A 15,292-nucleotide genomic window follows, 5' to 3' on the forward strand; every position below is an offset into this window, starting at 1 on the left:
CTATTCAGTTGCGGTGTCTTCTCACCATTGACAGATCCCTATTGTTGTTCTTCAGTTTCTCCTCTTGTCTCTCTGAAAAACAGTAAGTAATGGATTTACTGCAGGTGACAAAATCAGGAACTCACTTCCAACAAGCTCTGAGGAACTAATGTTATGAAAGAGACACTGTAGCAGGAAAAGCAGCCTTTGAACCACTCTCCTGGCATAACAGAAAGGTACATTGGGAGGCTGAGGCATTTAGCCAAAAAGAAACAGGCCAAGGTCACCAGCTCACTAGAGGTGCTGTGATAGAGAGACCACAGTGTCCTCTTCTTCAAACCCTCTGTGTAGACAGTGCAGAGTATCGTCTGTCCCAAGGAAGCTCAAAACTAGCTCCCAGAAAAAATCATACAAACGGTGCCATCTGCATAAACTTAATTAGGATGGTAATATTCTTGTATAGAAACCCAAAGGACCAGATCTCCATCTCACAGGAAAAGAATTCCAACACTATTCTTCCATTTCAGGAGAACTGGCACCGTTTATTCAGTTTTGGAACAGGAGGAAACCAAATGGAAATGTGGAGATGAAAGTTTTGGCCTTGATTTCGTGAGACTTCTTTTATCCTTGGAAAATGCTGTTTGTGGTTCTATTTGTTGGTATTTCAGTAACTATCCCCATTTGTGAGGTGTCCTCCTTTAGAGGAGAAAACTGGGGGTACGAAATTTTAAAATAAATAAAACATGTTACCTTAATGTAATGCTTTGTTTTCAAAAGAAAATTTTAACAAATATGCAAGTGCAAAAAACTTATTTTTGTAAAAAGGAAGTATTTAAATTTTCAGACAGCCAATAGCCAATTTCACATTGCCTACTTTAGAGCAAGAACTTAATTTTTCAACAGACTTGAAATGAAGACCACTTCCTCCACCCTTATGAAACTTGGTCCATGAAAATTTACCAAGACTTCTCACAAAACAGCAAGCACGCACGCACGCGCACACACACATGCTTTCAGCCCCCATTGTTACCTATTTTCTTTTTCTGCTGTCGGCCAGCTGATTCTGTTATTGTTTCCTTCTTTTTCTCCACTGCAGAGATTAGACAACACAGTGAGTTCTTTTCATAAAGAAAACAGCCCCCCCTTCTCATTGCCTCCCAGACCTCTCCAAACATCTATAGCAGAGCTAAGACAAATGAGTAAGACAACAGCTGGAAACTACTGCTACCGTGCCCCAAAGAATGCCATAAATCCTCAAATTCTGTAGCTCAATATGTAAACCACAATGTTTTGCCATGAATCCAGTACTGCCTTTGGCAGAATACGTAATGGTTTGTTACGGGGTGATATGGTGGGTGCCACAAGGCTTTCAGAAGCAGAACACTTGCCACACACAGGTGTTCACATATTTTCAAAATATGCATTAAACCAAGATGCATAGAAACTTGTTTGTCGTTTGTTCTCCAGAGAATCTTGAAAAAATGCTCAAAGTTTCTAGGATGGAAAAAGCCTAGTCAAGAAGATCTGAGCATCCAGAATATGCTGCAATGAGTAAATCACACTGGTTGGCTGTCACATCATAGCCACATTGCTGGTTTGTAGCTTATAGTGTAATCCACCTCTGTGCTCTGCAGTGTGACACTGAGGAAAGCTAGCTAGAAGGCAAGCACTGTATCAGTTTGGATGGCAGAATCCATATTGTAGGCCATGAAGAAACTGGAAAATTCCATAGCAGCCCCCTGATGAAGTATTTTGTAACATGTGGGACTGGTTCATGGTATTCTGCTCAGAACGTATTTTAAACCTACTCTGAAACCCTGCAGCAGCATGTACACTTAGTTCAGGCAGTCATAAGAACCTAAGAATATAATAAGAGCCACGCTAAAATAGGCCAAGGGTCCACCTAGTCCAGCATTCTGTTTGACCAGTGGCCAACCAGTTGCCTGTGGAAAACACAGAAGACTGAGTGCAATAGCACCATCCCACCCATGTTCCCCAGCAACTGGTGTACAGAGGCATACTGCCTCTGATGCTGGAGGCAATATGTAACTATCAGGACTGGTAGCCATTGACAGCCTTCTCCTCCATGAATTTGTCTAATCCCCTTTTAAAGCCATCCAAATTGGTGGCCATCACTACATCTTATGGTAGTGAATTCCATAGTTTCACTATGCACGGCGTGAAGAAGTCCTTTCTTTTATCTTCCTTGAGAAGAGAAGACTGAGGGGAGATATGATAGCGCTCTTCAAGTACTTGAAAGGTTGTCACAGAGAGGAAGGCCAGGATCTCTTCTTGATCATCCCAGAGTGCAGGACATGGAAGAATGGGCTCAAGTTACAGGAAGCCAGATTCCGGCTGAACATCAGGAAAAACTTCCTGACTGTTACAGCAATACAACAATGGAACTAATTACCTAGTGAGGTGGTGGGCTCTCCCACACTGGAGGCGTTCAAGACGAGGCAGGACAGCCATCTGTCAGGGATGCTCTGACTTGGATTCCTGCATTGAGCAGGGGGTTGGACTCGATGGCATTGTAGGCCCCTTCCAACCCTACTATTCTATGATTCTATGATCTGTCCAGAATGTTCCAGTGATCAGCTTCATGGGATGACCCCAGGTTCTTGTAGTATGAGGAGAAAAATGGCTCCCTGTCCACTTTCTCCATGCTATGAGTAATTCTGTATACCTCTATCATGTTTCCCCTTACTAACCCTTTCTCTAAGCTGAACAGTCCCAGGTATTGTAACCTTTCCTCATGGGGGAGTTGCTCTAGTCCCTTGATTATTTTCGGTTCCCCTTTTCTGCACCTTTTCCAACTCTACAACATCCTTTTTTAGATGTGGTGACCAGAAATGTGCACAGTATTCCAAGTGTGATCATACCATAGATTTCTATAAGGGCAGTATGATATTGGCAGTTTTATTTTCAATTCCTTTCCTAATTATGCCCAAGATGGAATTTGCCTTTTTCACAGCAGCTGCAAACTGGGTTGACATTTTCATCGAACTGTTCACCACAACCCTACAATCTCTTTCTTGGTCAGTCACCGCTAGTGCATACCCCATCAGTGTATAAATGAAGCTGGGATTTTTTGCCCCAGCATGCATCACTTTACACTTGCAGAAGTTAAACCACATTTGCCTAGTTTAATGCGCATTTGCCTAGTTTGGACAGATCTTTTGGAGCTCTCTGCAATCCTTTTTTGTTTTAACCACCCTAAATAATTTGGTATCTTCATCAAACTTGGTGACCTCCTTGCTCACTCCTAATTCCAGAAAGTACTGGTCCCAATACAGATTCCTGTGGACCCCCACTGTTTATATCCTTCTGTTGCAAGAATTTACCATTTATGCCTACTTTCCAGTCCTTCAGTACTTGCGGGATCAGTGACTATGCACAAAACTGGAGTCACACCCTTTTGAACTGCCCCTGTAAAATCCCTGGGGTATGTAATTTCCCCCAAGAGACTCCAGGACTCTGCTAAACTGGAGTCACACCCTTTTGAATGACATGCCTCCCTGAACAAGGAAAGATTTCTAGCAGGTCCTAGGATTCTCAAATTACAAAGAGATGTCTCTTCTCTAACTACCCCCTTACAGACCAACCATTCCAGTGGAGCGCCCCAATCACAACATGCATCCAGTCACCTGAATCAGTATTATTCTATGGTTCCAATGCTGCAGCCTCCAGACCCACCACTTCAGTTCATGATGAAGGCAGATGCTTCAAATGGGGCCATAATCCAAGATGCCTCAAATTGGACCCACAGCAGAATCATACCCATGTGCATGTGCGTACTTCTCCCAGAAACTGACCTCTTCAGAACATACCTTCACTATACTGAAGAAAGACCTTCTGGCTATAAAAGCCACCTCCAAGACTTGCCATCTCCATCTAGAAGGTGTCCAGCACCCCATACTGGTGTCAACAGACCAAGAGAGCCTGGAATATCTCTAAACAGCGTATCTCTAAACAGCCTATGCAAAGCACAGGAGTGCACTTCGGCTGTTGCAGCACCAGGTGTTGCCCACTGCTGCTGCTGAAGTGCATCCATAGATCAGTGAGGACACTACACTTTGGTATAGGAGACAGACAGCACAAGCTGTGGCCTTGAAGCATAATCCATTGAAAATCTCAACTGAAAAAAGGAGCTTAACAACTTACCTTTATTTGAACAGAATTTTGTAAATACATCTGCAGTTGATATTAAAAAAATACAACCTATGCTGTCCATCAGGACCAGTGAGTTTCCATCAATATGGTTATTGTAAGTGTACTCGACTGTACTTTAAAGAATGAAGTTCATCTATTTGTTTTAAGTTCTGCGTCCAAACTCTCCCCTTCCCCACCCTGAGTAGTTTTTTCAGTCTGTTTTCCCTAATATGATCACTGAGGTCACATGTTTATGTTTTGAAAGAAATATAAAATGTTCATATTTTAAAATTATTTTGTAAAATAACAGACCACCCTGAAATCCATTTCTGGATGAAGGCGCGGCTTATACATTTTAAAATAAACCAAATAACTGTGTTCACTGTAATAACACTAGATATTCATGTAATAGGAAAACCTTAAAATTCAGAAATAGTAATTTATCAATAGCAATATATCAATTTCACACTAATCATAAAGGGAAGCATTCTGTCCAACCAGTTTCCCCAGTGCAATGCCTTTTAAGAAAGCTTTCATATTTCTTTCCTGGATTCATATGCAAGTGTGTGGCCATCCTAAGTATCAACAAAGGCTCAGACGGGAATGTATTCTGGTCATAACAGTCATTTATTTCAGAATCCTTTAACAAGATCAGAACTAGACAAACACTGATTTTTATTAAATGATTATTTTTTTATACCAAATGGAAAGAAAAAACTGAGCGAACTAGAAGCAAGATTATATACTCCACACACAAAAACAGAACCTTCAATAAGCCAGCAAGCACATTTTTAAAAGGATTTGCTATGCATGACAGTAGCTCTTCTTATGCACAGTGTAGTGTCTGGAGGTTTCAGAGCACAGATTTCAACTTTGTAGCCCTAGTAGTTTAAGCTTGCAGCCTCAGAGAGGTTAGGGGAAACAGGGCAGTGGGAGATACAATTGCTCCTTCCAGTGTACATTATTCCCTGATTGACTGCTGATAATGCCCATACTGTGACAGTTAGCATTAAGCCCTCCTATCCAGCCTCCAAAGGGAGATATGACGTGCTTCCATACAGGAGAGTCTACCTTCGCACGTAGCCCATGGGCAGGGATTCATTTCTTCAAGCCAGGCCAGTTAAGCTCAGATGAAACAAATACAAGTATCACCCAGAGTCTGAATAGCCTTATTATCCATTTGCTGGCAGCACTTACGTTTTTTACTCTGCTTCTCCACCTCTGCTTTCAGTCTCTTATACTTGTCCGTTCTATAAACTAGCACCCATGTTATGCCTGAAAGAAACATACAATCAGGAGACAAAATAAGTCTGTGTGCCTCCAAACTGAGCAACAAACCAGGCAGCATGATCTGATTCCAGAGCCTTGAACACCATTTTTTTGGTGGAAAGGCAGGGTACAAATCAAATAACTAAATAAATAAACTGAATCCTATGGGGAAGGGAGATGTAAAGTTGGGGGTAACAATGGACGTAGGCTCATGCACTGCAACGGTGAGAACAGCTCTAATAGCGCCCAATAATAGTCTTCAGACACATGTAGGAAGACAGCCAGACTATGAAGCACATCTTCAATGTCTATATACTAATGCCCAGAGTATGGGAAACAAACAGAACAAACTTGAACTCTTAATACAAGAGGGAAATGATGACCTGATAGGTATAACTGAGACTTGGTGGGATGACTTCATGACTGGAATACAGCAATTGAAGGATATAACTTGTTCAAAAAGAACAGGAGGAACAGAAAAGGAGGTGGGGTTGCACTGTATGTGAAAAATACATATCTCTACATAGAAATACAGGAGGATGAACTTGGTAGCCCCATCGAGAGCATCTGGATCAAAATAAATGGAGCAAAGAATAAAAGGAACCTGATGGTCAGAGTCTACTACTGACCACCCAATCAAGGAGAAGACGAAAAAAAGCAAATAGCCAATGTTTCAAGGAAGCATGATATAGTAGTAATGGGGGACTTCAATTTCCCCAATATTTGTTGGGAGACAAATTCTGCAAAACATGGCCCCTCCAGGAAATTCCTGACTTGTGTGGCAGATAACTTCCTCCTACAGAAAGTAGAGGAAGGAACTAGAGGATCGGCTATCCTTGACTTGATCCTAACCAACAAGAGATGACTTAGTGGATAAAGTAGCAGTTACAGGAACTCTGGGGGAAAGCGACCATGTTGTACTTGAGTTCGTGGTTCTAAGGGAAGCAAAAGCCGAGTGTAGTCAAACACATACCCTGGATTTTAGGAAAGCTGATTTTAATAAACTCAGAACAATGACCAGTAAGGTCCCATGGCAAGCAACTCTAACGAGAAAAGGAGCCCAAGATGGGTGGTAGCTTTTAAAAAAGGAAATTCTAAAGGCACAATTATAAACCATTCCAACAAGAAGAAAAGGTGGAAGACAACAGAAGAAGCCAGTGTGGCTTCAAAAAAAGCTTAGAGATGACCTGAAAACAAAAACGACACATACAGGAAGTGGAAAGAAAGCCAAGTAACAAAGGAAGAGTACAGGCAGGAAGCACAGAATTGCAGGGATGGCGTCAGGAAGGCTAAAGCTGAGAACGAGGTGAGGTTAGCGAGGGATGCTAAAAGCAACAAAAAGGCTTTCTTCAGCTACGTGCATAGTAAAAGGCAGAGGAAAGAAATGGTGGTTCAGCTATTAAACAAGGATGGCAAAATGATAACAGATGACAAGGAAAAGGCAGACGTGCTCAATTCCTACTTTGGCTCAGTCTTTTCCCAAAAGAGGGTCTGTGACCCCCCTGGCAAAGGCGAAGTACAGGCTGAAGGGGCAGGATTGCAGCTTGAGATCGATAGGCATATGGTCAAGGAACACCTAATTACTTTGAATGAGTTCAAATCTCCAGGGCCAGATGAACTGCATCCTAGAGTAATAAAGGAACTGGCAGAAGAAGTCTCAGAACCGCTGTCTATTCTCTTTGAGAAATCATGGATGACGGGTGAAGTGCCAGATGACTGGAGGAGGGCTAATGTGGTCCCTATCTTCAAAAAGGAGGAACCTGGGAACTACAGACCATTCAGTCTGACATCAATCCCTGGGAAAATTCTGGAGCAGATGATAAAGCAATCCATCTGGAAGCACCTTGAAAACAATGTAAGTGATTACTCGAAGCCAACATGGATTTATCAAGAACAAGTCCTGCCAGACAAATCTGATCTCATTTTTTATATGAGCCAACAATGAATATGAATATGAGCCAACAATGTGATGTGGCTGCAAAAAAGGCAAATGCTATTTTGGGCTGCATTAATAGAAGCATAGCTTCCAAATCCCAGGAAGTACTAGTTCCCCTCTACTCAGCACTGGTTAGGCCTCATCTGGAGTACTGTGTCCAGTTCTGGGCACCATACTTTAAGAAGGATGCAGACAAACTGGAGAGGGTTCAGAGGAGGGCAATGAAGATGATCAGGGGACTGGAAACAAAGCCCTATGAAGAGAGACTGAAAGAACTGGGCATGTTAACCTTGAGAAGACTGAGGGGAGATATGATAGCGCTCTTCAAGTACTTGAAAGGTTGTCACAGAGAGGAAGGCCAGCATCTCTTCTCGATCATCCCAGAGTGCAGGACATGGAATAATGGGCTCAAGTTACAGGAAGCCAGATTCCGGCTGAACATCAGGAAAAAATTCCTGACTGCTAGAGCAATATGACAATGGAACCAATTCCCTAGGGAGCTGGTGGGCTGTCCCACACTGGAGGCCTTCAAGATGAGGCTCGACAGCCATCTGTCAGGGATGCTCTGACTTGGATTCCTGCACTGAGCAGGGGGATGGACTCAATGGCCTTGTAGGCCCCTTCCAACCCTACTATTCTATGATTCTATGAAATACATAAATAACAAGCCATTGAGTAGCTCACACCCGAAAAGTAATGTAGCTTAGAGAGAATTACAATTGCAACCCTGGAACAAGTTACCAGCTCGGCGTCAGCATGTCCAAACTATCATTCAAACGTAGAAGATAGGAGGTGCTGGCCGGTGGTGTCCCTTCCCAAGGAAGATGCAAGCTCATCACTGACCCTTTGGGCATGACCAGGTGCATTATTCTTCTATCCACCTAAGTTTCTAAATTATCACTGAACTACCTAACAGGAAGTGAGGAATAGGCAAATATGGCTCCACACTTGAGATACCCTCAATCTTTGGTTGAGAACTGCAATGCTCAACATGGTGGGTCTTACATGCACAGGAACCTTCTGAGTTCAGGCTTGGGTGTATGAGAAGAAGCCTCTGAAAATAAGAGGGTAAAATTTCATGCGGTGCTGCATGCACCAATACCACAGAATGGGGAGAAGGTAAGTAAAGTTTCTAGTGCAATAGAAGCAGCTGTACTTCCTAGGAATATAAGGGCATAAAAAGAGCCCTGATGGATCAAATCAATTTGTTTCCAACAGCATCCGAGCTGGGGTTTTCCAGGAAGCCCACACTTTGCGCTTTTCACCACACCTGACATTCAGAGGTATACTGCATTTTAGTTTCCATTTAGCTATTGTAAGTGGGGCTTGCTGCAAAATGTTGCAGGGCAAAGTGCTCCAGTTCCATGGTTCTAGCCAGCCATGGCCTTTCCCAGGATCCTTTACTCTAGGGGGAGGAAACTGATGCCCTCCAGATGTTTTGGACTATGACTCCCATTAACTCCTGAACATGCTGGCTGGGGCCAATAGGAATTCTAATTCAAAACTCCTGGAGGGCACCAGGTTGTCCACCCCCACCGCCAGTTTTCCCCCACCCCATGCAACAGGCACTCAGCTTTCTGCACAGCATGCTCAGTTCTCCCTTAGCTGTTTTGGAATTCCGCCGCCTCAGCCTTTTTTCCTAAAGATTTTGGTACTTCTGCAAACCTTGGGATTTTCCCAACCCTGCTGATACCTCCCTCCTGCGCATGGGGTGGCGCTATTTTGGCTACATGGGGATCCACATTTGGAGGATGCGTTTGCTATTAGCCTTGGCGTAAGCCCGCTACTGAGGATCAAGTGGGGCAAGTCATTCCCCACCCAGGCCGCGGAAGTTTTGGACTTCCGTGAGGTCGAAAGATCCTTCCCGGCAGTGCAAAGCCTGCTGCGGGCCAGCGGCGGAGTAAGGCCGCGAGACTCCCAGACATTCCAGAGCTGCACTTCCGGCAGGGGGCAACTCGCTAGCCAGGCGGCGGCGATGTTTCCTTCACCAGGCCGCAGGAGAACCCGCCCCGCCTCGCCCCGCCTGACGCATTCGGCATTCACACATGAGACTCCAGGAAAGCCCCTACGGAGAACAGCGCCCATCGGAGCGCTGCGAGGCAGCTATGCACGCAGGCGCGTATCGCCCCCGGCGCCTGGAGACCCCCCCGGGCTCACCCTCAGCCAACAGCGCGGTGCACACGGAGATAAAGACGATCAGCACCGTGTCGGCGAACATGGTGCTCATCTCGGGCCAAGCGGAAGCCGCACCGCCCGGAAATCACGGGGCGCCGTTCCGGGACGCGCACGCGCCGCCCGCCCCTTCTGGCGCAGCGCCGGGCCAGCGAGGACGCGGCTGCGGCCGGGGCGCAGCGCCCTCAGGCTGCTGGCCGGAGGCGGGCCGGCGGGCGCTTCTGCGGACCCGAGCCCGGCTGCGGCGGGCGGCGCAGCCTCCTCCGCGTTTCGCGGCTCTGTTCAGCGGCCGCGGTGCTCGCGCTGCCCGTGACGCGGAGGCGGGCGCGGCAGGGGCCGCGCGGCGGCTTAGCCTTCCTCCGCGGACCGCCCTGCAAACCCGAAGCTGTCTCCCCCGCAGGGGAGGGGCCTCCGCGGCGCTGGGCTGCGGCGCCAGTTGCCCAGGACGCCTCGTCGACGGCGCGCGACAGCGTGGGGGGCCGAGGGCCGCGCCGCGCCCGGGCAGAAGGTCTGGTGGCGTCGGCGCGGACAGGACGGGTGAAAGCTGACGCGTTTGCCGTAAGAGGCGAGGCCCGAGCTAGGGAGGCCGTGAAGTTCCTCGCGTGTTTCCCGCGCCCCTTTTCTTCGGCGGGGGCTCGCGCTGCCCCTCCCAGCTGCTCTAATCCTGGCCGCGCCCGCCGCTTCGGAGGGGCAGCTGCCGTCTGCTGCGGAGGCGAAAGAAAAAAGATAGTAGAGGAGCTCGGGAGTTCCCCCTTCGGATGCGGTATCGTGACTACATTTTTATCTCTGTGCGCACTGCGGACAGCCAGGAGGAAGCGCCCAGCAAGTCAGCAGCTTCCGCCGCAAGCGGGCTGGAGGTCGGGAGGTGCTGACTAGACGCGTCTCGTCAATCACTGGCCAGTCTGTTCGGGGCGACCCCTCCCCCCGGCGTGGCTTTGCCGTGGACGAGCTCCTCCCGCACCCTGTGTTTTGCTTTGCTTTGGTACTTCACCCCCGCTCTCCTATTTATCCCCATTTCTCTATTAAAAAGAAAGAAATGGTGATGCATCTGGCACGAGGGAGCAGATGTTGGAACCACCCCGTTGCACATCTTGTGACAACCCAGCAGTTTTGGCCAAAGACTCAGACACAGGGCACTTTCTCAACAAACTAGCTGCTGTCCTCGTATTTGGGCTTGGCTTAATGTTTCTCTCTACCAGCAAGTGAAAATCAATTTGAGGCAAAATTGTGCCCAGTTTCGAACACACACTGACTTTTAGGCTAACACACTTCTAATGCTAAACACACTTAGCCTACAATGCTATGCATATTTAGACAGAAAAAAGTCCTACAGCTCCCAGCGTGCCCCAGCCAGCCACACTGGTTAGGACATACTGGGAATTGTAGTATTTTTTCTGTCTAAACATAGAATCGTAGAATAGTAGGATTGGAAGGGGCCTACAAGGCCATCGAGTCCAACCCCCTGCTCAATGCAGGAATCCCAAGTCAGAGCATCCCTGACAGATGGCTGTCCTGCCTCGTCTTGAACGCCTCCAGTGTGGGAGAGCCCACCACCTCCCTAGGCAATTGGTTCCATTATCATATTGCTCTAACAGTCAGGAAGTTTTTCCTGATGGTCAGCCAGAATCTGGCTTCCTGTAACTTGAGCCCATTATTCCGTGTCCTGCACTCTGGGGTGATCAAGAAGAGATCCTAGCCTTCTCTGTGACAACCTTTCAAGTACTTGAAGAGCGCTATCATATCTCCCCTCAGTCTTCTCTTCTCAAGGCCCAGTTCTTTCAGTCTCTCTTCATAGGGCTTTGTTTCCAGTCCTCTGATCATCTTTGTTGCCCTCCTCTGAACCCTCTCCAGTTTGTCTGCATCCTTCTTAAAGTGTGGTGCCCAGAACTGGACACAGTACTCCAGATGAGGCCTAACCAGTGCTGAGAGGAGGGGAACTAGTACTTCCTGCGATTTGGAAGCTATGCTGCTATGAATGCAGCCCAAAAAAGCATTTGCCTTTTTTGCAGCCACATCACATTGTTGGCTCATATTCAGCCTGTGGACAACAATTCCAAGATCTTTCTCGCTTGTAGTGTTGTTGAGCCACGTATCCCCCATCTTGTAACTGTGCAAGAGTTACATCCATAGGATTGTACCCTTACTATTGCATAAGCCCCACTAAAAGCAGTGAGACTTACTTCTGAGTAAATATGCATGGGATTACAATCATGTACTTCTCAGGCTCTGGTACTTTTTGAAAGAGTTTCTCTACACAAACAGCAGCTAGCAACAAAAACCTGAGAATCTGCCCTCAAACACACTAATTCCCAATACTTGGGCAGATTCACACAGGCTCATTGCACACAAAGACTGCTGAATATGTGAACTGTCTCAATCACAGCATGGACAAGGGCTTTCCTTTACTGCAAATGCAGATATAATACAGGAGCTTAACATAAGTTATGACCAAAATACTTCATATCCAGCTGTCAGTATTTATTTGGAATTTAAGACACTCCTTTAGGTGTCTCTAACAGCACTGTAATGTCCCACTTAGGTCAATGGTAAATGAAGTGCAAACCGGTCAAAACCAAGTATGAGTAAGTTTTTCTTGAGCTTCATATGGGTCAGTACTCAGTAAGCTGGTTGTCACTTATTTCTTGCAATAATAGCAAAAATGATCCTAGATATGATGGAGATGGACTTCCATGCTAAATAAATATTGCAAATTAGCATAATAGGAAACCTTCCACCTTGATTCTCATGGCTGCTGCTGCTGTCATCATATGCTTCTGTACACTTTGTTGTTAAGTCGTGCCCGACTCTTCACGACCCCATGGACCATAGCATGCCAGGCCTTCCTGTCCTCTGCCTTCTCCCGGAGAGTGCTCAGGTTCATAGTCATTGCATCGGTGATGCTATTTCTGTACACTCTTCTGCTGCTTTCTGGAAGAGAGGTTCCAGCGGGTGGGGGTTGTCCTACAGGATTCTTCAGAGTTCAGTTTGGTCTCCCATGCTTTTTAATATCTACATGAGACTGCTGGGAGAGCAGTCCAGGGGTTATGGGTTTCAGTATCATTGGAACTCTGATGACACTAAGTTTTACTTCATTTTCATCAATTGCAGTTGAGGTGGTGATGTCCCTGAACGTATATCAAGGATCGGTGATGGCCTGAATAAGAGTGAAAAAGTTTGAAAACAAATATTTATTTTAAAAGTGACACAAGAGCCCAGGACTCGTCAAGAAGGGCGCCGTCTTGGTGGCAATTTTATACTGGCCGGGAAGCCTTTTCCAGAGCATAGCTGCGCCAGCGTGGCTCCAGCACAGCGCCTTTGTTCCCACGTGGCGCAAGCACGCCGACCTCAAAGGGGCTCGCGTCTTTCTGAATAGGCATGAATGAGGCCGCGATGGGCGCGGGCGACAGGGGGCTGCAGCCCGGCCGCCCTGTCTTCCGCACGGCGTGGGTGGGCCGAGCGACTGCAGTCCCGGCGGAGATGACGCGCCGCTCAACCCCTGCGCAAGTCGGCCCTGGCAGGAGGCGGAGATGGGGGCGGCCCCTGGTAGGGAACCGCGCGGAGCGCGCCAAGCCGCGGCGGGGACTTGAAGCAGGCAGGCAGGAAGGCACCTGAATCGGTCAGCAGCAGCGAAATCCTGGGAGCAGCGGCGGCGGGATGGCTGGGGACAGCGAGCAGGGCCTGCAGGGCCACGAGCAGTCCGGCGGCGGCGGCGGCAGAGAGCCTTTCCTCATCGGCGTCAGCGGGGGCACGGCCAGCGGCAAGGTGAGTTCTGACACTGCCGCGCGCGGACCGAAGCGCGCGATGTTCCCGATTCCCGGGCTGCTGCCGCCTCTTCCAGGGCGCCCTCTCGGAAGAAAGACGGGAAGGGTCCCGGGTGTGGAGAACGGGCATTCTGCACGTGTCACCGAGTCGTGTTTGTTTCAGCGATACCCGACAGTTCTTGGCTCGGGCAAGCACGTTCGGGGCCGACCGCCTCTACCCAAGTTGGGGCACGGAGGCTGTGCGAAGGGGGCCTTCACGCGCATGCTGGCCCGTGGCGCGCGAGAGTGATGGGGGGCTACCACGTGTGCAGAGGCCTTCCTCTCATTCCCACAACCAGCACCGTGCACGTGATGGGGGCTTGAGGCTCCTGGGAACGAGGCAGGCTTGGGCCCTGGCTGGTGGCCGCCTTCCTCCCGCGCCGAGCCCGTGAGGGTGGCGGGCGGTCAAGAGCGTGCGCGGAAAAGGCCGGCCGCGGCCAGGCGCGTGGCAGCGGCGCCTCGTCGGGCTTTTGTCGGTGCTCGACGGGCGCGGACCAAGAGCGCAGCTGCGGTCGTCCGCCCTCCTCGGGCCCCGGTGCTCGCCTCCTCCGGGCTCGGCCACGAAACTTGCCGTTAGACCTTGTATAGGGCCGGGACTCGATGCTGCGATATGGGAACGTATGCAGAGTTCGTGACTGGGGCAAGGCTTTCCGCCCCGAAGGTGATTAAGCGCCCGCGGCTCCCGTCTTAAAAAAATAGATTACAAAACGAAATATCGGTTTCGCCTGTGGAGCGCGTGCCTAAGAACGGTGAGCCTCTCCGAGCACGTGTGCAACCGCCCTCCATCCTCTCGCAACTAGCCACGCCCCCTCCGCAATTGGAGGAGGGGGCGCCAAGCGCCGCGGGTGTTGCTGTCCGGCAGGCCGCCGCATCGCTGAGACCGGGGTGGGGAGTTGCTGCTAGCAAGTGAGGTGAGCGCAGTATGCTGCAGGCAACGGTTCATAAATGCCAGAGGCCAGGCTGTGCTTCAGTGGGAGTAGTTCAGGGTCCCGCCATGGACTTGCGGGCAAAGAACTACATATAGCAGGGCTATGCGGACTCATCTATAGGGTGGGAAGTGGGCACAGCCTGGTGTGATCTTTCTCTTGCTGTCCTGGTAGCCCATACTGTGTTTTGTTGCTTCTCTTGTGGTTATTACTGGTAACAGCTGGGCAAATGAAATTCCTGGTTCAGTTCCATTCCCCCTCTAAAACAGCCAGTCCGTCCTTAGGATCTTGTGAGCCTGGAGCTGTGCTGGCAAAGCCATCTTTAGGCCCACACAGAAAAGATGGCTGGGAAGGCTCCTGGGACAATCTGTGTCTTTTACAAGCAGGTATCTGCTCTCAAGCCTTTCTGCAGCCTGCTTGCTTATCCCGAGACTTGTTAGAATGGTGGCAAAGTAATAAGTTGGAATTCTGAGCATCATTTACGCCAACTTCCTTTTAGCTTTGTGTGCTTCTTTGCAGGTGTATGGGGCTAATGAAACACAGATGTTACAATTTCCTGAGCTTCTGAGAAACTTGGCAATTTTTTTACATTATACCCACTGAGCTCTTAATGCAGCAGCGGTCACTAGTTGCTGTCTAAAATTGTAATGCCTTTTATATAAAACAAAGGAAAATATGCACTCTAAATGTTATATGGTTTAAAATTAAAACATCCACTATTAAGAACTGAATTGAGTAAGCAATAACGATATGCTTCTTGTTTAAATATCGTATCAAGAAGTCCATCCTACTCCACCCACTGCCATTCCTCTTGTTTTCCAGAACAAATCAGTCTGAATACAAAAAAGCAAAAATCAGTTCCACTGTAAAAATCAAATAGGTTCTCTTTTGGCCTTCCATATATACCAGGTATTATTACTATAGTATTTGACTAGCATTAAAGACAACTGAAGGGAATAAAGGACACATACACACAAGTTGCAGTCCTATACACACCTGGGAATAACTCTTATAGAGCTTAATGGGAGTTACTTCTGAGTAGATGTGATAAAATTGCA

General features: G+C 48.0%; 2 protein-coding genes across 3 annotated transcripts in view; one reads left to right on the forward strand and one right to left on the reverse strand.

Moving 5' to 3' along the window:
- The window catches only part of TMCO1 (transmembrane and coiled-coil domains 1), a 33,087-nt gene extending 23,505 nt beyond the window's left edge, over positions 1-9,582 (reverse strand). The window contains exons 1-4 of the mRNA XM_084854853.1: positions 9,494-9,582; positions 5,329-5,406; positions 1,010-1,069; positions 26-72 (exon numbers count right to left, since the gene is read on the reverse strand). Of these exons, the coding sequence (XP_084710979.1) occupies positions 26-72; positions 1,010-1,069; positions 5,329-5,406; positions 9,494-9,563 (255 nt within the window). The 5' untranslated portion in view covers positions 9,564-9,582. The remainder of the gene's footprint in view (positions 1-25; positions 73-1,009; positions 1,070-5,328; positions 5,407-9,493) is intronic.
- Positions 9,583-13,031: 3,449 nt separating this feature from the next.
- Positions 13,032-15,292, forward strand: part of UCK2 (uridine-cytidine kinase 2) — a 28,973-nt gene continuing 26,712 nt past the window's right edge. For both annotated transcript variants that reach the window (XR_014790819.1, XM_084854850.1), the window contains exon 1: positions 13,032-13,270. Coding sequence is in view for 1 of the 2 variants with exons in the window: in XM_084854850.1 (XP_084710976.1) it covers positions 13,163-13,270 (108 nt within the window). In the remaining variant the exon portion in view is untranslated. The remainder of the gene's footprint in view (positions 13,271-15,292) is intronic.

The sequence above is a fragment of the Heloderma suspectum genome, chromosome 4 (assembly GCF_057233095.1).
Source record: "Heloderma suspectum isolate Gila_16-S chromosome 4, 16-S_ref, whole genome shotgun sequence".
Lineage (NCBI taxonomy): Eukaryota > Metazoa > Chordata > Lepidosauria > Squamata > Helodermatidae > Heloderma > Heloderma suspectum.